The sequence below is a fragment of the Acipenser ruthenus genome, chromosome 47, assembly GCF_902713425.1.
Source record: "Acipenser ruthenus chromosome 47, fAciRut3.2 maternal haplotype, whole genome shotgun sequence".
Taxonomy (NCBI): Eukaryota; Metazoa; Chordata; class Actinopteri; order Acipenseriformes; family Acipenseridae; genus Acipenser; species Acipenser ruthenus.
Window position 1 is genome coordinate 3,054,161 of NC_081235.1, and position 19,783 is coordinate 3,073,943.

The 19,783-nt window shown below is 40.4% G+C and overlaps 1 protein-coding gene across 1 annotated transcript in view; it reads right to left on the bottom strand.

Annotated features, from left to right (window-relative positions):
- Window positions 1-19,783, bottom strand: part of LOC117428892 (cAMP-specific 3',5'-cyclic phosphodiesterase 4D-like) — a 196,365-nt gene that overhangs the window by 174,001 nt on the left and 2,581 nt on the right. Inside the window, exon 2 of the mRNA XM_059014054.1 lies at window positions 18,232-18,308. Coding sequence (XP_058870037.1) covers window positions 18,232-18,273 — 42 coding nt within the window. The 5' untranslated portion in view covers window positions 18,274-18,308. The remainder of the gene's footprint in view (window positions 1-18,231; window positions 18,309-19,783) is intronic.

The window sequence follows — 19,783 nt, forward strand, 5'->3', positions numbered from 1 at the left end:
ATACACACCCACTCGATATATCGAGGGTGTCGGGGTCCAGTATAAATCTGCTATATATCGAGGGCCGCGATATAGCGAGAGACCCATAGAAAAACATGTAGGCTAACAAATAAATACTGTACAACCACTCCTTCATTTTATCAGGGGCGTCAGAGTCCAGTATAAATCCTCTACGCAAACTGCTTTTTCTCATTTTTCGTATAAAAAGCAGCACACGGTAATTGCTTCTCATCAACTTCAGTCTCAGTCTTCAGTCAATTAATTTCATGAGTCTTCCTCTCCTTTCTCAAATGCACAAACCCTGCATTGAAATAATCCATTCCCAACATAGGAGGCTTGTTGCTAGGAAGCTGACGTCACTGCCTTGTGACTTTTGCTAGTGCATTGCTGCCATTGGCTCAAATAAAAACCGCTTCAGCAAGCAGATATTTAATTTGCTTTGTGTTATTGTGCAATACATGTATGTGTACCTGATAACAGTATGATATTAATGCTTTGTTTTTAATTGTTTTGTATATTGTTTGTGATGTGCAGTACAAAATAAAATGAACAGTAATTTTAAGTGCCTATGTATATTGCAGCAAAGGCATACACAGTTAGACAGTAAAAATGGGGAGCCAACTCCAGGACCGCGATACATCCGGATCTGCAGCATAGCGAGGGGAGATATAACGAGGAGTGGGTGTACTGTGAAAAAAAAAGATTTACTCAAATTTAAGTCACACGAAATAAAAAAAGTAATCTTGTTTGCTGAAAAAAGGGAAAGTGTCTGAGATGAAGACGCAATTGAAAGGCTATTTTTGCTTGCAAACATGACAGAAAGTCACCTTGACCAAATTGAATAAAAGAGGACAATAAAGCTGACTGAAATAAGGTTAAAGGTAATTGACCCTTTCCAGCTGCCGTAAACTCCAAGGACTGCCGTTCAATACTGTAACTACTGTGCTGTACATATTTTCCTTTCCCATTTGTAATATTTGGGGTACCACAGCACTTGTGGGAGAGACAGTTCAATAAAATATCTTGCATATTTTCAAAGAGGAGACGATTTTCTATTCAGGGATACCAAGATATTTAGTGAGAAAGTAGTCTGATTGAAGTTATCTGACAACAAACTCCCCGTCCCCAGTTATACTAGAATAAGGAGAACATTTCAGGGCACCATTCTACTTGTGAGATATCTTGCTCATTAAAATATTTAGCATATTTTTAAAGAGGAGACGATTATCTGTTCAGGGATTCCAGGGTATTTAGTAAGTAAGGGGTCTGAGTGAGGAAAAATGGGCAACACAATCCCCAGCTTTAGACTTTTTATCTTAGTTTTTCTCATTTTACAATTCAAACCACATTTTATATCTCTTTTTTCATTTCTGTTTTTTTTTTTCAAATTCTGTATTATACTGTTTTTAATGTAATGGTTTAATTGTTCTTTGTGTGTGTGTGTGCGTGCGCGTGTGTTGAGGGGGTGGGGGGGGGGGGGCAGATTTATAGTTATTTTATTTTTGTTTGTTGTTGACTTTCAACCTGTGTGGAGTTTGTTTGACTGGAGTTAGGAATAGTAAATACAAATACAGTGAGAGTCAATGCAAAGTACTCATCAACACTGTAAACAAACGTGTGTGTGTGTGTGTGCGTGTGCGTGTGTGCATGTGTGTGTGCGTGTGTGCGTGTGCGTGTCTGTGTGAGACACGCTTTGGGATCCTTGTGATGAAAGGGCATAGAAATGACAATTGTTGTTGTTGTCATTGGATATGAAATAGACTATGAATACATTCTGAATGTCACAGTAAATAAATATTAGGACACAATTCAAAATCTTGAATGTTCTGATATTATTAACTGAATGATTTCTTGATTTAAAGCCTCCTTTTTAAAATTATTTTTGAGAAGTTTTTAAGACACTGAGACTGCATAATAATAATAATAATAATAATAATAATAATAATAATAATAATAATAATAATAATAATAAACAGCATGAAGGGTAAAGTGAATTAGCCCACTGCACCACCTAGCCCACATCCTCATTATATTCGGCCCAGGAGAACAGGACAAATTAGAAGTTATTGTCACTTATTATCAGAACCTCTTTCTGTGAGCCTTCAGTACAAGCATATCAACACCTGTATTCAGCCCCTGTATTCAGTACCTGTATTCAGCACCTGTATTCAGTACCTGTATTCAGTACCTGTATTCAGCTCCTGTATTCAGTACCTGTATTCAGTACCTGTATTCAGCTCCTGTATTCAGCCCCTGTATTCAGTACCTGTATTCAGCTCCCGTTTTCAGCACCTGTAAGGTTCATTCACACTTGCTGTAGTAAAAGAATCACCAACGCTCACTTTGAATATACTTGAGCCTGCTGTTCCCCTTCTAAAAGGTCAAAGCCACATACTGATGAAAAGCCCAGTGGTTTACCCAGAGGCTTTCATCATTTAACACAGCAGCTTCCCAAATCTGATGGCTGGATAATGAACTATTGTCAAAAATGCCCTTTGGTAAAGGTTTCCTTCAGGTCTTAACATTCAGAGAACACAAAAAAAAATGCCCTCTACAATTTAAGTGTGATTTATCCTTTACTTTTTCTTAAGGTTTTAAGGTTTTTCATAAACTTGGATCTGTAGGCTTCAGGTTAATTTCTATAGAAAGATTTGAGACAAAAGCAGCTAAAACACAATGACAACCTGCATTGTTAAAGAATGTAAACAATGTATGCTTTCTTTAATTTAAGGTTATTAACTTTCTTCCCACTGTAATATCCTATTGGTGTGTCTGTGATTATTCTCTTTACCAGGCTTATTAACGATTCCACTAACATTGTCCTTTTTCAACCACAGGGGTTGCATCTGAAAAGACTCCTGAACATTAAATTACATATTTGAGTACATGAAAAAAAAGCCTTCTATATTAGCTACTAGTTGAAGCAAACGTGTCTTTTTTAAAATGCTGACGCTTGACAAGTGTTTAAAATCAGACGTTGTTATTTGCATATTAAACGGAAGCACACTAATTCATTATGCAATGTTTGTAACAGCAAAATTCTACAGTAAACGTATTCTGTTTGAAATTGTTGCCAATGTTGTTGCCTTGTTTTCAGCTAATGTTAACAGAACCCTGCTTGAGTTCCCTGTAATGACGACATTCAGCAGCTTCTGCATGTCCTGAAACATGCTTACTAGTCAAAAAGTCAAAAAGTCAGATCGTTTCTGTGTTGACTACAGGGGGATAAATGCAAAGACACAACTAGATGCTTACCCTATGCCCCATGTTCATGACATCTTGGAGTCTCTGAAGGGGGCTGATGTCTTCAGCAGTCTCGATTTACACTTTTGGGCTAAAAAATACAGCTGCCACCTTTCAGAGGTCAGTGATTTTGCTGATCTGGCAGCTCCCTTAAACAGTTTAAAGAAGAAAGGGGTCAAATGGCACTGGAGTGAATAATGCCAAGAGCAGGGACCAACTCAAGGAAGCATTAATGAAGCCAAGCATTAATGAAGCATTACTCTCGCAACTGGATAAAGAGCTGCCTTTTATGGTGAGCACTGATGCCAGTGAGGTGGGACTCGGAGCTGTTTTATCTCAGAAGACAGCACAGGGGGAGAAAGCAATTGCTTTTGCCTCTCAAATCCTCCATGGTGCTGAGTGTAACTATTCAACCTCTGAAAGGGAATGTCTTGCGGTCGTGTGGGCCGTAGAAAAATGGAGACAGTATTTGGCAGGTATAGAGTTTGAAGTGGTCACCGGCCATGCTGCGTTAGCATGGACCTTCAATTCTCCTAAAACATCCTCCAGCCTCACACAATGGACGCCACGACTGCAGCAGCTCCATTTTAAGGTTTCGTACCGCAAGGGGAGCCTTGATGTAGTTCTGGATGCTCTCTCTTGGGCGCCTCTTTCCACAGATCGTGTAGTGGGTCAGTGCTTGATTATAAGCAAAAATATAGCTAGCTCCGACTTGCCAGCCTCTTTGGCAGAGATCATGGAGGCACAGGCGAAAGATCAATTTGTGATGAACATCAAAGAAGAGCTTCAGACTACTTCCGTTCTGAAGAACATCAGGATGTGATTTACAGACTAATCCATATCAAAGGAGACGGAATCAGTTATCAGGTTGTGGTCCCTGGAAGTCTGACCGCTGTTTTTATCCAATATTATGTATTACGTATGTAAAACCTGGGGGTGGTGCAGAAATTGAAAAAAGCTGAAACTAAAGCTTCATAGTCGTTCTTTCCTCACATTTTAAAGTGACTCGATCTCTGTACTAGTTCTCTATTGTCTGGGTTCTGTAAAGGGGACTATTAAAATCAATATGCGCTCCAATCAAGGCACTAACAATCAAACCATTTCCCTAATTAAGAGAAAAAAAAGGGTTAGTTATGTTTAAATAGTTTCTTTTGTTCTGGTGTTAGGGGTTCGGGTTTGTTAGGAGGAAGCAACCTTCTGAGCTATCATGTGGAATAAAACTCAGTGAAAGAAGATTTCAGTGTTAAATAGAAAGTGCTTTGCTGTTTCGTTATTCTTTTGTTCTTGTTAACGTTGTTAAGTGTATATGTGTACTGCTTTTTTATTTACTTCTCTCCTGTCTTATGATGTTTGCTGCTGTTCTCCCAAGGACACTGCCACCTCCTCTGGTTCCCTTCAACAGGTCTTTCCATTTATATAACTCCCAATACAGTACCAGGACTTTCAAGGGGTACTGGAAACAGGTCCAGGACGCTGGGTGAGATCGAACTTTTTTACTTTTCTGCTTGATTACTTTGACTCGGAGAACTGTTTTGTTTTGTTTATATTGGGGTTAAACGAGCACCCCATACATAAGTCTCATTTTGTTTTGCTTATTTCGGGGTTCAGTGAGCGCCCCGTTATCTAAGTCTCATTTGTTGTTGTTGTTTTGTTTGATTATTCACGCTGTTATCAGATGCACATTATATTGCTTTAAAAGGACTTTGGTTTTTTTGTTCTCAACACTCTCGTCTTGCAGTTTGCTATACAGGCTTTTTATTCATATTTGTTTTTTTATGAATATAAATGTATTTTTTCACTGTAAGGGCGTGGGTTATAATTAACTGGGGGAGCTTTGTTTGAAGATTGTATATATTTTGCATACTATTGAAGTATTTCTTGTAAACTTCTGTTGTAATTTGAAACTGACTGACCCAGCGATTTTTGTTTTTCTTGGCTCTGTGGCTCAACTCCCCTTCCTTTTATATTATCCATATATTCTGGGGGGCAGTTTTATTATTAATTCCAATAGGGATATTTAATATTGGTTTTGTCCGTGGAGTTGAGATTGTTACATATTCATCAGCCCCTATGCCTGTCAGCATTCTGCTTTTATCTAAAACCAAGACAAGAGTTCTGTACAGTATCTTTATGTGTGACTAATGCAGTGACTCAGTCTGGAATCTGTAGGCTTTCGATTGCTCTCTATAGAACGATTGGATGTGTTTACGCCTTTACGAGTTCATACTTATTCAAGTGGTATTGTTAAAGAATCCAAACATAAATATGAGAAAAATGTCAACTATATGAATGTGTTACAGAATTAAAAGACGTGCTAACCAAGGTTTTAAAAGCTATATTCCTGCTTCTTTTATCCTTAACTCTGAACCAAGTAAATTTGACCTAATATGTATTTTGTAGGGCTTACATTTTCCTATATGAAATGCACACATTATGGTAAAGGCACATTTGTAATAGATGTATTCTGTAATTCACTGTCATCAACATAGAAATACTTTTATTATGAATTCAGACACAGAACTGTAATGCTTTCTAAACTTTTTCTACCAGCTAACAGCAATCGCTATGGTCACTAATGCTGGAGCCGATACTTATGCAGGACACACACAAGCACACCTCTATGGCATGGCGTGATCCTACAGCCTGGAGATTGCAGGTTAGAATCCAGGCTATGTCACAGCCAACTGTGACCGGGGGTTCCTAGGGGGCAGCACACAATTGGCTGAGCGCCACCCAGGTAGGGAGGGCTTAGGTAGGCAGGGGAATCCACGGTTCACCACACCGCATCAGTGACCCCTGTGGCCGATAGGGCGCCTGTGGTTCTGCAGTGGAGCAGCCAGATCTGTGTTGTCCTCTGGCACTATAGGTCTGTTGGCCTCGATGTGGATCCACAGGGCGAAAAATGACGGATTGGCAGGAACACGTTTTGGAGGACGTGGTCCAGCCACTGTTTCCCGAGTTGGTGGGGGGTTGCGAGCGGTGAGCCGAGGATATAGATAATAATTGGGCATACAGAATTGGGGGAAAAAAACTAAATTTCTCTTCTAAAATCAACTAACCATTTTTGTTCAGTCAGTGATATTAAAAGGGTTTGACCTAACAACAAACGCAATGTCCTACTGTATATTTCCAAAGTGCCCTTCCCTTTAAATCTCATATTAAGCAGATTTTGGAAGAAGGAAAGATGTTCTGAATAAACCCGATGAAGCACGCCAGAGCACTTTCCTAAATTAAATATTTAATCAGGAACGCAGAAGTGCCAACGCAGGTTCTGAGCATTCAAACTGCAGACTTGGACTAATCCCTTTGGTACTTCATCGCCAAGTGATTCACAACACGAAGGTGAGATTATCCAACTGCTAGCTGCTTGGAAACCAGGCAAGCCACATGCTTCCGACAATACTATGGAAATGTCACAAGGCCAAGGGGCTGAATTTGCATTTAGTTTACAGCTGCAAGGCCCTATGGCAGTGTATTTGAGTCCTGATGAGGACTGTCAAAAGTATGATTTGTCAAAATTAGCATTTATAGTGCCTAGTGCCTATAAAGTGTTTTCCAATGTAGATTAGGATATTCAAGCACCTTTAATTTGTGGTACTTAGCTACAAGGGAATGGGACTTTCTTTACATGACATATAGCATAATATTAAAGGCATGTATATATTTTTTATTGTGCAATAGTTCTTGAAGGAATAAGCATGCTTTATAGTTGGGAAGAATACATACTCTCCCTATCCCATTTGTTTTCATTTGATCATTTGATCTTATTCTGCATTGTACAAGTAGGCAATCAGGACCATCTCACAATCCCATATCATGAGTATTGGATCAGGAGGCTCCAAACAGGGCACCAGGGGGAGTAATCGATCAATGAATATTTAGTTGAGGCTTGTAAAATCAAAGCCATGTGGATCAGTGATGAATTTGGGCAGCAGTGTGGAGGAGCAGTGGTTAGGGTTAGGGCTCTGGACTCTTGACCGGAGGGTCGTGGGTTCAATCCCAGGTGGGGAACACTGCTGCTGTACCCTTGAGCAAGGTACTTTACCTAGATTGCTCCAGTAAAAACCCAACTGTATAAATGGGTAATTGTATGTAAAAAATAATGTGTAAAAAATAATGTAATCGTATGTAAAAAATAATGTTATATCTTGTAACAATTGTAAGTCGCCCTAGATAAGGGTGTCTGCTAAGAAATACATAATAATAATTTATTGTGTCTCTAGACAACTGTTTTATCCCACTCAGACCACATGTGTACCAAGGTGAAATCAATACCGATAATCAGATCTCTCAAACAGATATTTTGTTCTTTTATTTTTGCTTGGTTTTTCAGTTTTCAATAATTACTTTTTTCATTTTGTGCAGACACTTAAGCGTGCATGGAGACCCAGTTACATTCTGCTTATATAAATCAAGTCCTAGCTGTTCTCCATCAATCATTTTGTGGTGGCTTATTTATTATTTATTGAAACTATTGTGCAAAATATTACAATTGGAAATACATTGAATCTATCATGAACCAGAATCAACTGATTACTGCAAGGTTCTGATCTTCAGTGCAACATTTCCTAATATTTTGATAATCGTCTGCATTTTAAATAGTTGCTGATTATTTTAACGAGCAAGCTGTCTCACAAGAACAATGCTACCCCAAAATGTGAAATATTTCTTCATCATTTCACTCCCCCAGAAATGGGTTTATGCAATGGTCACAAAGACTGGAATCATATTGAATGTCATCCCAGTCCTTGAAGTCACCACTGAAAACAGTCACTGTACAGGGACAGTACAAGCATATCAAGATATCCAGTGTGATATTCTGATTGGAGTCAGCCTTTTCTGGTCATGTGGGGTCTTGCTGCAAACTGTAATCTTGCGAGATATTGGAAATCATTTGGATAAACATTTGCCATTTCGCAATTTGTAGAGAAAGTTTACATCAGGCAAACAATAAAGTAAAAACAAAACCACACGCACATTTTAGAACTCACCAGAGAAACTGAGACAAGCCTGCTTCAGCATTATCAAGAGGGTGTAGGGCCTCAGCATTGATTCAACGTGATGAGTCTGCAAGGCTTGTGATTTAAAGAGGGGGTGACGTGACCGTTCTTCAACGATCACTGCCTCCAAATCCTTCAGGGAAATGGGGTGGAAATCGACAGTATAGCATGACTAATAGTGTTGGATTGGGAGACACATCAGTAACACCCATCCCCCATTGTCACGACTGCAAATTCAAAATCACAGCTCTCTCTATGATGGAAAGTTGATGACTGTGACATATAGCAACAGTATGGACAGAATAGAATGCAGCAAGAAAAGGCCATGAATAGTCTAATACAAGTGGTATTTGGGACATCTCCAGAATCTAATACTCTCAACAATGTATGCTAAATAATGTTTATAACAAGTTGCATCACAATTGAATAAACAGTTTACCAGATATATGAAAAAACAGAAACGTGTGTCTCACACATAGCCAGGTAACACCACCTCTGCTATAACCCTGCTGCTGGGAGATTTCATCCCTGCACGGCATGCTTGCGTTGTCTTGGTTACAGAAGCATCAGCCAACCAAGCATCTACTTTCAATCTTTTCCAGTCTGTTATCCTACTCATCATGATTTAGTCTAGCAAGTCATAAACCTCTGTATATTAAAATTCAGATTGTCCAGAATCTTGGTAACTGGGTGTGACAGGGAGAACCCTGTCGCTGGTTCTTGCATGGATGTGTGCAGTTGGGACAGACGTGTGAGCAGGCAACTAATTGAGCAGGTAGGCTCGCCCTACACTGAGCTGGTAGGGAGGTCCGGATTGGCTGGTGGGCGTGCCCGGGGAGGCTGCGCACACCTCAAGAAGTGTCTGCGCCACAGCTCGAGGCGACTGTACTGCCATGCTACACAGAGGAGCGCTGTGTTTACATCAAGGAGGAGAGCGTCCGCTCTGCAGGATAACTACAACGGAACCCTGCACCTGCAAGACGGTGCCTGCGAAGGCTCTGCTCAGCCAGGACTGTGGTAAAGACCCGGAGTCGCTGGGAGGCGGGACTTCGGGAGAAACAGCTGTATGTTGATCCTGGAGCGGGATGTCCCTTTTAATGAGGCTAGCACTCGCCTTTTATTTTTATTTTTAGCTTTGTTTTGTTTTCTTTATTAAATCTGACACTAGGTCTGCCATTGCTGGTAGCCTAGTGGCAGCCCCTGTGTGTGTGTTAAATCTGTGTGCCTGTGCGGCATGTTAACACCCAATGCTCTGTGTATGACTCATTCTTATTCAGTGATGACCCACCCACACGTCCCCGTTACACTGGGCTACAGCAGTACCATAGCTAGCTGTATCACTGTAGTGCAAATAAACCCTGAATCAGTCCCCCAATATTAGAACACTTATTATTATAAAAAAAACACATGGCACCTAGCAAGCTTTCGAACCAGCAGCAGATAGGCTGGGAAAATACTCCCAGATTGAGATGGTGGGGTGTTTAACCGGGGAACATACACTAAGTCAAAAGTGGATAAAGCTCAATAAGCCAGTAGCAATATAGGATTTATTATTAATACATATTAAATAATTCATAGAAACCAATTACATACATTAATCTTTAAACAACCTCCTACCTCTTATCTCCAAGCCTACAATATTGAAAGCTGCTGTAAAAATTGCCTGTGGAGAACTGATTTACTCTTTAATGATAAATCCAGGGAGCATTTTCAAACGCGCTTAAAACCAAATCACACATTCATTTATTGATATCCAGTAGTGTTTCTCTTACTATTTTAAATGAATTGCTTGCATGGGCTATTAAAGTCATCAATTAAATTAGACAATCACTAACTTACTGTGGCAAAGTGGCTTGCAGTGCGTTGGTGTAGAGGTGATGCAGTCCTCAAACAACGACAACAAACACGGTCCAAACAGTTTCTTTAATTTGTTTTCACGGTTTGGCACTGTTAAATGATAAGGCTGGCAGCTATACGGCATTGTGTAATTGCACAGCCAAACAATACAGGGTTTCAGTCCCGAAATAATAATACACAAAGGCAATGTCCAGGCACGGCTCCACGTCCTTTCACAGTGCTCCCGTGCTGGTGGTGAATACATAGTTAAGTGTGACTGGTGCAGTGTTTGTGATCCGGGTTGGATGCTGGCTTAACAGTGACAGCTCCCGGTTTGCTTAGCCGTCTAATAATTACCAATAAACAGTTAATAACAAACACAAATACAAAACACTCCTGGTTACTTTCAGTTTTGCTCGTCCTTTACAGGTCTTTCCATAACCATAACAAAGGAACAGATCGCTCGGCCACACACCCTGATATACCTTCAGTCACGCCCCCTTTGGTAGCGAGTGCAATCACGTCTCCTCCAATCCATGACTGACACATCGTCTACCGCAGTAAGGTGCTGACTTTTAGTATTGTGGCTCCTCCCCCTTTTTGGATGGCCGACTTCCTGGAATGAAATGTCAAACCATCCAGTCCGGGGCACACTGTTCCTGTTATACCGTTCCCTCACAGGGCGGGAGGGAGATTGTTGACTCAGATTCATTCTCTCTCCATTACACTTGCCTATTTTGACTATTCTCCAAGATTTTCATTTCCAGTGGTTTGATTTGATATGCACAGCATCTTAAAAGCTTTGAAATTGCTTGTGAACTAATGGGATGATTTGCTGCACTTACACCACCGAAATGTAATTGAGTTTTTACTAAATGAAGACTTTTAGAGGCTTGTCCTGTGCATTTCTTACAGGGTTTTAAAAGACAGGCAAAGCCAAGTCATCTATCCTGCCCTGCACAATGTACTTAGAGAGATGACTAAATGCAGAATGACTGGGGGACACATATTGGATAAAATTTTTACAACAGTACTTGTGGGATTGACTGCATCGTTTTCATACATTGGAAAAGAAGGTAATTATCTATGAGATAATCTATTAGATGTTTAGCAAGAAAGCAAGGGCTTGAGTAATGTGAAAAGAGCACAAGCATATTCCCTTCCATAGAAAGATTAACTCAGAGTTCAGATTCACTTTGTGATTGATTTTCTGTTTCAGTCGTCACATCCTTGTGACTTTTTAAAATTTGAAAGCATCTCAATATAACTCTCAGAAACGTGTCCAATTTCGAAAAAACAGGTTAAAAATACCAATAAAAAAACCACACAGGCGATGAGACAATAAGTGTGCAACATAGAACAGAACAGAACAAAACCGACAACAACAACCGTCAACCACCGCTGGGGAAGCCATGTCGACGCCAGGGGGAGGCGAGGGGTGGCGGACGCTGTCATAGCAAATTTCAAACCCCCCCCCCCCCCCTATAAAAGTCTATTAACAAACATTCTTAATGCATGTAAAAACAACATATATATTATCGTAATTAAATCACATATATATATATATATATATATATATATATATATATATATATATATATATATATATATATATATACTGTATATATAGATAGATAGATAGATAGATAGATAGATAGATAGATAGATATAGATATATGTATGTGTGTATGTATATTATGCCTTTCATATTTACGCATAGCTTAATTATTATTTGTAATATTGAAAAACCACACATGCTTTTACCATAATGTGTGTATTTTCAGAAAAGAAAGAATTAGTTAAGATTTCCTGGAGATATTTTATGAGATCTGTGGTCTTTAAAGAAAGACACATCTTGCTTCTGTAGAGCTAAAAAAAAAAACATCCGATGCAAATGAACGCCTTCCCACCAGCACCGCTTGTGATGAATGTTTCACACAGTGACAGCCGTCAAGAATCTGCTGTCTAGGGACTCAATTATTTGCCAAGCCTAACACATTTCTGGATTGCATGAGATAATCTGGGGAGATTTTGTATACTCTACTGTGTGCCTTGGGAACTAATGTTAGTTTGCTTTTAATTAGTTGAAAGTGTACTTGTTTTTGCACTTTGTTCTAAACTCTTTCCTTGGTAACTGAACAAATTGAGTATGAAGACAGCTCTACTTGCAGAGGGAGGGGAGGGCAGTGGCTGGAACAGCACAGTGCTTTACTACCCATTCTCCACACTGACCTGAATGAATCTGCTTGCAGAGGGAGGGAAGGGCAGTCACTGGAACAGCACAGTGCTTTACTAGCCAATCACCACACTGACCTGAATGAATCTGCTTGCAGAGGGAGGGGAGGCAGTCACTGGAACAGCACAGTGCTTTACTAGCCAATCACCACACTGACCTGAATGAACCTGCTTGCAGAGGGAGGGGAGGCAGTCACTGGAACAGTGTATGCAATGAGAATGGAGTTTAGAATGTGGTTTGTGGCAGTGAAAACTCAGATGAGCAGTGTTGGTCTTTTAAACATGCAAGGCAGAAATAGTTGTCTAGGGGCTCCCGAGTGGCGCATCCAGTAAAGGCGCTCCACATTGAGTGCAGGTTCGAATCCAGGCTATGTCATTGTTTGAATCCAGGCTATGTCATTGTTCGAATCCAGGCTATGTCATTGTTCGAATCCAGGCTATGTCATTGTTCAAATCCAGGCTATGTCATTGCCGACCGTGACCAGGAGTTCCCAGGGGGCGGCGCACAATTGGCAGAGCGCCGCCTGGGTGGGGAGGGCGGTGAACCCTGTGGCTGATAGCGTACCTGCGGGTCTGCAGTGGAGCCATTCAGATCTGTGTTGTCCTCTGGCGCTATGGATCTGATGGCTTCGCTGTGGATCCGCAGTGCGAAAAAAGATGGACACGTTTCAGATGACGTGTGTATCAGACGCCGTTTCCCGAATTGTGGAGAAAAATGGGGGAAAATCATTGGCAACGACTACATTTAAAAAAAATAAATAAATAAACAGTCGTCTGCAGTATCCCACTGAAGAACGCAGTAGTTTAGAGAATTCAGATCCTTGCTATCAACTTGTACTCTGCTCACTGTATCGATATAATTAATTATGATCGTGTTTGAAAAAGGGATTGTGAGGAAAGTCAATGGTGATCATGTGGATTGGTGTTGACTGAACATTTCTCTATGATGTGTGGAGAGGGTATTCATTATACAGGGCTTCTGGGTTTCACAGATCCCCTTGTCTGGGTACCTGAAATGACCAGGTGCTCGGAGTTTGTATGATCAGGCCCCTGCAGAAAGATCGGTATTCATCCTATAAGTGATGGAAATATTTACAATGGAAGTTGTTTCCCTTTTATTGGAACTCCAGGATATATTTGCAGCAATGAACATTTTTGCTCTTTTTGAACATTTTTCCTACTTGAAACATTGGATAAGGGGACAGTAAAAATATGACTTGCCTTAAAAACGTTTGCCATGTTAAAAGCACAGCAAAGTGTAATAAAGCAGAGTGAAACCATGCTACAGCACAGGTTAGCATTGTAAAACCCAGAGCGGTCTGGCAATGCATGTTAAAATACACGGCAAACCTTAGTAAACGATGCATATTACAGTCAAAAGCACGGAAACGGTGTGCAATTTCACCGTGATGAACACGTATAAGTGCTGTGGCAGAGGAGGCTGCCCCTGTAAATGAACGTATATTTGGTGGTGGTTTATGTAAAATATGTTTGCTGTTTGATTATAAATAATCACGGTCACCTATTGTTTCATTAGTGTTTTGTTTTTGCCTTTTTTTAAATATTAATGTACAACTGCATATATATCCTTCCGCACTAGGGCTACCATTGCTGGAGGTTGCTGGCAAACAACCACTGCAACTGCCAGCAACCCCTTGCACTTAATAAAACCTGGACGCCTGTGCTGCGTTTGCAACATCAAACCCCCTGTGTCTTGTTCTCTCAGTGGATGCCCATACGTAACAGAACACCCCTGTTACAAGGGTACTACCAAGAGTTGTGGTTTTCCTTTCAACAACAATAATGATCAGAAGGTCAACAGAACTGAGGCCCCACTTGGCTACACCTCAGAGAGACGGTGAAAGGAAAGAGGCAGCTGTCTCTGACTTGTGATCAAGCAGCTTTCAGCAGGGCCTGGCCTCCAGCAAGAGGAGGGACAGTATCAAAGCACAGCTGATAGCCAGCCTCACAGTGTGCAAAACTCCATGGAAATCAAAAAGTACAGACAAAAAAAAGACTAAGAAAAATAATGAAAGTGCCACAGAACCCCCAGCAGTGTTTACAAGAAAAAAGGATGTATGAAGCTAAAAAGGATCAGTGACAGTGAGAGCGTGGTGTTCAGCTGGGGATGGGGGGTTTTTTTGGAGGCAGGTTATTAAATTGTCCATCAAAAAATGGCCCGAGTTCCATCTGTCCTGTATTGTGGGAGAGAACAGTTTTATGGTTTTATTTTAAAAAGCCAACAAGCAAAAAGCAGACCTAGAAAACAAGAAAAGGAGTGTGAGAGAGAGAACTACTAAATAGGGAGAAAGCCACAATTATTAGGAGCTAAAATATGATTTAAGCTCATTTTAATGATCGTGATAAATTTTAGACAGCAATCAATAAATTAAAATGTCCTTTTCACCCAACCGATCTGCCAAGCTGATTGAAGAAGCCATGAAAGAACTATTACTAAGAAGTGAACACAATTATAGCACTTTCTTGTAGCAGCCCCCTTACTTTTTAACGTTGATTGCAATCAAACTGAGAGCTTCTTATTACATCCATTCAGAAATTGATTTTCTTTTTTTTTTTCTTTTTTTTTTAAGTCTGTGTAAAGGTGCTTCGACTCTGAGTTCTGGAGCTGCCTTCAGTTCTAGCTGCCTGCCATAGACATATGTAATGTAGGCTAGATCAGCTAGCGCATCCTTATTAGTAAGTGGCAGCACCATCATAGCTGTGGATAGCCCGAAAAACTAAAGGGATCCAAAATGGAAGAGTATGGGGCTGACTATTATATTAATACGCTGCCTCTATTGAGTGTAAGGCTGAGGGAACATGAAGCCACTTTTTCAGGAACAGTGGATTGAAACCTGGTTCCAGGAAACTGTGTGACCTAGTTTGAGGCAACTTTGCTGTATCAAACCCCAAGTGTCCTGAAACCTAGTCTCCAAGCCGGCTTTGTGTTCCCTCAGCTTTAGAAATACTACACAGAAGTTGGAACAAATGTAGGGGCAATTGTTGCTGTAGGACAGGTTAATTGGTACACTCTGATGTACCAGCTGATGTTTGAGGACACTTCTGAGGCCACAGGAGTGCTTCCACTTTTTAAAAAGTGATGGGATAACTGGAACAGAAAATAATTCACAGTGTCTAAATGAGTTGTTGACAATCTCTCAGCATGTGAGCACAGACCCTTTCAATGTTAGTGTCTTTTCATTGAAGCAGCAGCTGGCATTGTGCTAAATCCATGGCTGTTCCCATCAACATTTGTAATGTAAAATGTGTAATCAGTGGCATCAATACTAATCTCACACGGGAGTGTTTGCTACAGCAAGCTGTCACAGCAAATCACTTGAGGTGAGGAGCACACATAATCAAAGCTGAGTACCTCCGTGCCGCCCAATAGATTGAAGTGAAGGAACAAGATTCATGATTTCTTTGTTGTTAGTTCTGGTGAAAAGGATGCCTGAAGAAAGATGATCCTTTGAAAAATGTTTTTGCATTTTATTTTTGATATTTAACATTAGATTGATGTGTACAGTAAACACAACAAAGGTTGTCCATGATATTTAATTAGTCGTGCTGGGATGAACATTTTTCATTCCAATATTAGTTATGAATTGGCTGGAATGCTAAAGTATAGTTTGTACTATATTATAGTAAAACAATACCTTAGAAGTAAAATAAAATTGCTAGCCTATCACATGACCTATTAAAGAAGTCTTCTGTACAGTAGTATGTGTGTTTATTTCAAATGTCATTGATAAATTGGTATCGTTTGCAGGGTATAGTCTTGTTAGTCATTATAAATTATTATATGAACGAATATGAACAAGGTCATTTTTGCCAATAAATAACTTTAAACAGTGTTTGTTGGAACATTTATCAAAGCTGTGTGCATTATAATCCCCAGCAAGGATCCCAGCATTTCCCCCCTGTCTGTCTACAACAAAATTGGGAAATAAATGTATTATTTTATCTGCAGAAAACAGATTCCTCACCACAGCTAATTAACACCTATTCTGTGGGTTTGCTAAAGCAGTTTAGCCCACAGGGGTCTGATTGACAAACACATCTTACATGTGTTTGCTTTAGTTGATTTGAACCTTTGGGCCCATGGAGGCAGCAAACACATTGAAACACAATTAAAATCCTTCGATGTTAAAATACAAGTGGGAGAATTACCAGGAATCTTTTCACATTCGTTCATTACACTTATGAAATTGCCATGTAGGGAATAGAAAGTTAAGTAAATACATGAACTCCAGTGGCTGAAAAAGCCTTGTAAATAATGAACTAAGCAGAAATAGCAATAGAGAGAAAACACACCTAATAGGATATTACAAACCTAGGAAATTCAGTATTTACAAATTGCAGATGGGATATGCTTTTCATTGAATATTACCTTAGAACAGGGACACAGCACAGTTGTGCATTATAATGACTGAATATTACCTTAGAACAGGGACACAGCACAGTTGTGCATTATAATGACTGAATATTGGCAGCTTTTCTCAGTCTTCCATTAGTCAAGAACATTGCAATAATTTCTACAGCAACTTAAATGGGTAAATGAATCCTCGTTGTTTTTTTAAGCAATTATTGACTGACCCACCCGGTAGACCACTGTAGTACTCGTTAACTGCATTATGTGATTTTATGTAATGTTCACTAATCCCTCTGGTTTAGCTGCTACATGTCAGCTGGTTAATTTTAGATGCAGGAGGAACATTTGATACACAACAGGCAATCTGGGTATCTAAAGCAGATCAACTGAGACAGAGGACCCTAATATTGCAGGGTTTACCTGAAGTGTTGCTATTCTATTGAGGGCCTTCGTAGCACGCTCAAGCTGGTTGCTTCTCAGTCCTGTATCATTTACAAGGAATTTTCTTCTTTCAAAAAATGTGACTTAATTAAAGACTTTGAGCTGTCTTGAACTTGACAGGAGAATCCTACGTGCCGGGACGATTACTCTTCCTCATTCAATTACGTCACAATGTGACCTTTCAACTCCAAACCAACCTACTCTCTGTCTATATCTGTAGAGTAGGTGGGGCTGGCAGAGGTGAAAGGTCATCTTTTCACATGATTTGAACGGAATGAAAAAAGCTTTTATTATATATCAGTTATATGATCTTGTCATAGTGTAATGGATCTCCTCCTAGTGGCTGATGAGTTAATAATACTGACATCAGCATAAGACTTACCTCTCGAGTACAGAGCTTGCTCTTTATTGGAATGGTAAGCTGTGAGGATAGCGGGTTGGATCCAGCTCTCGCCTCTCCATTCAATGGGCTGAGATGCCAAGCCGTTACAATACATTTGGAGAGACAGTAGTGAAGTGTATGGAAGCTGTATCCTGCTTTTAAAAACATGCCTCCGATGGCAGAACGCACAGGGAGCTCCTGCTTTTAAAAACATACATCCGATGGCAGAACGCACAGGGAGCTCCTGCTTTTAAAAACATACCTGCGATGGCAGAAAGCACAGGGAGCTCCTGCTTTTAAAAACATACCTCCGATGGCAGAAAGCACAGGGAGCTCCTGCTTTTAAAAACATACCTCCGATGGCAGAACGCACAGGGAGCTCCTGCTTTTAAAAACATACCTCCGATGGCAGAAAGCACAGGGAGCTCCTGCTTTTAAAAACATACCTCCGATGGCAGAACGCACAGGGAGCTCCTGCTTTTAAAAACATACCTCCGATGGCAGAAAGCACAGGGAGCTCCTGCTTTTAAAAACATACCTCCGATGGCAGAAAGCACAGGGAGCTCCTGCTTTTAAAAACATACCTCCGATGGCAGAAAGCACAGGGAGCTCCTGCTTTTAAAAACATACCTCCGATAGCAGAAAGCACAGGGAGCTCCTGCTTTTAAAAACATACCTCCGATGGCAGAAAGCACAGGGAGCTCCTGCTTTTAAAAACATACCTCCGATGGCAGAAAGCACAGGGAGCTCCTGCTTTTCCTCATTCCCCACGGCCGGCTTAGTTTGAGTCAGAACCTTTCTGCAGAAACAAAACATAGAATAGAATCCTACTTTACTTACATCTACACACTGTCAAGAAATCTTTGGCACACAAACATGTTGTTGAAACATAATGTACTTTTGCAGTAACTGTCTGTCTACTTAACTAATTTCCATCTGTATTCAATCTCAGCAGCCAGTTCCATCTGCAGTCTACAATTCAATCTGCAACCAGACATTATGCAGAAGTCAAGGTTCACCTGTATGTATCACATTGTTGTATAATTACTATTTATAAATTAAACAACAAAATGCTTTGGTTTCCACATTTTTTATTTTTAAGTTTTTTTGGGTTTTTTTTTTGTAGCCTCTGCATGCATTGAAAACCTCTGCAAACAAACATGGCGCATAAAATGTACTGGAAAATCTGAAATAAATATGAAAGTAAAATCTAAGGATGACTTTACTGTAAGTTTATGTATTCGTTGCTCAAAGGTTGAGAGAGGTAAGCGTCGGTTTACACAGAAGTCTTAAACGCGTAATCTGTAAAAGCACAGATTTACAGCCTTAAACTAGACAGTGGTAAATTCAGCTGCTTGTTAAATCTTTGTTAACCATGCATGGAGGTCTGGAAAAGATCTGCCACTGTTTAAATCCTTAAACTATACACATTCAGCACCTAGCTGCATACAGTAAAGAGAATACTACACCCATTTAAACCCCTCGATTTGCATGGGACCCTCCAGCTCTATTGTATGTGCACTCGCCAGGGTTCTTGGATTTCCCTGGAATTCTGAATAGAGCTCTGTGTCTGAACATTGCTGCTGATCAAGTCCACAACCCCACAATTGAACATCTATGTGATGAACTTGAATGGGGGAGGCCGCAATCCTCTGCCTATCAAGTTACGGGGGCCGTACTCCTAGAGAAATGGACCACAATCCCACAGGACACCTTCAGACCTTGTGGAGTCTACACCACTGACTCCAGACTGCCATGCAGCAAAGGGCTAATAAAGAGAGTTCCTAATAAAGCGGCCAGTGTGCTCTATCTAAGCTCCTCGGAGACACGTCTGGAACAGGTCATTAAAAAAGGAAACAGTCTAGTATGAGGTGGATCGATACCTGATGGGCTCGTTAATAATGGTTCACGGTCTGGACAGGAGTCTGGACAAGGACATTAGCCAGCAGTATTGACCGAGTTGCCCGCTGCATTACACACAACCCCACACAGTCTGGTGCCTTGCCTTCTCCTATCTCTGCATGCTTCACTTAAACCCTTCAGTGCTTCCAGACAGTTCCTATTATTACTGTTTTTCACTGTGTGATTGTACTCCTTTTTGCTCTTCAATGTATAATATCCATCTATGTGCTTTGGTCGAATCGCTAATGTATTCCTTAATTCACTTCAACACCCATGAAATGCGTTACTTTGTTACTTTTTAGACTCATTTAATACAAAGCTGCCCTAATTCAGTCTACACTCACTCGGTGTTAGTGCTGCCTCAGTCACACA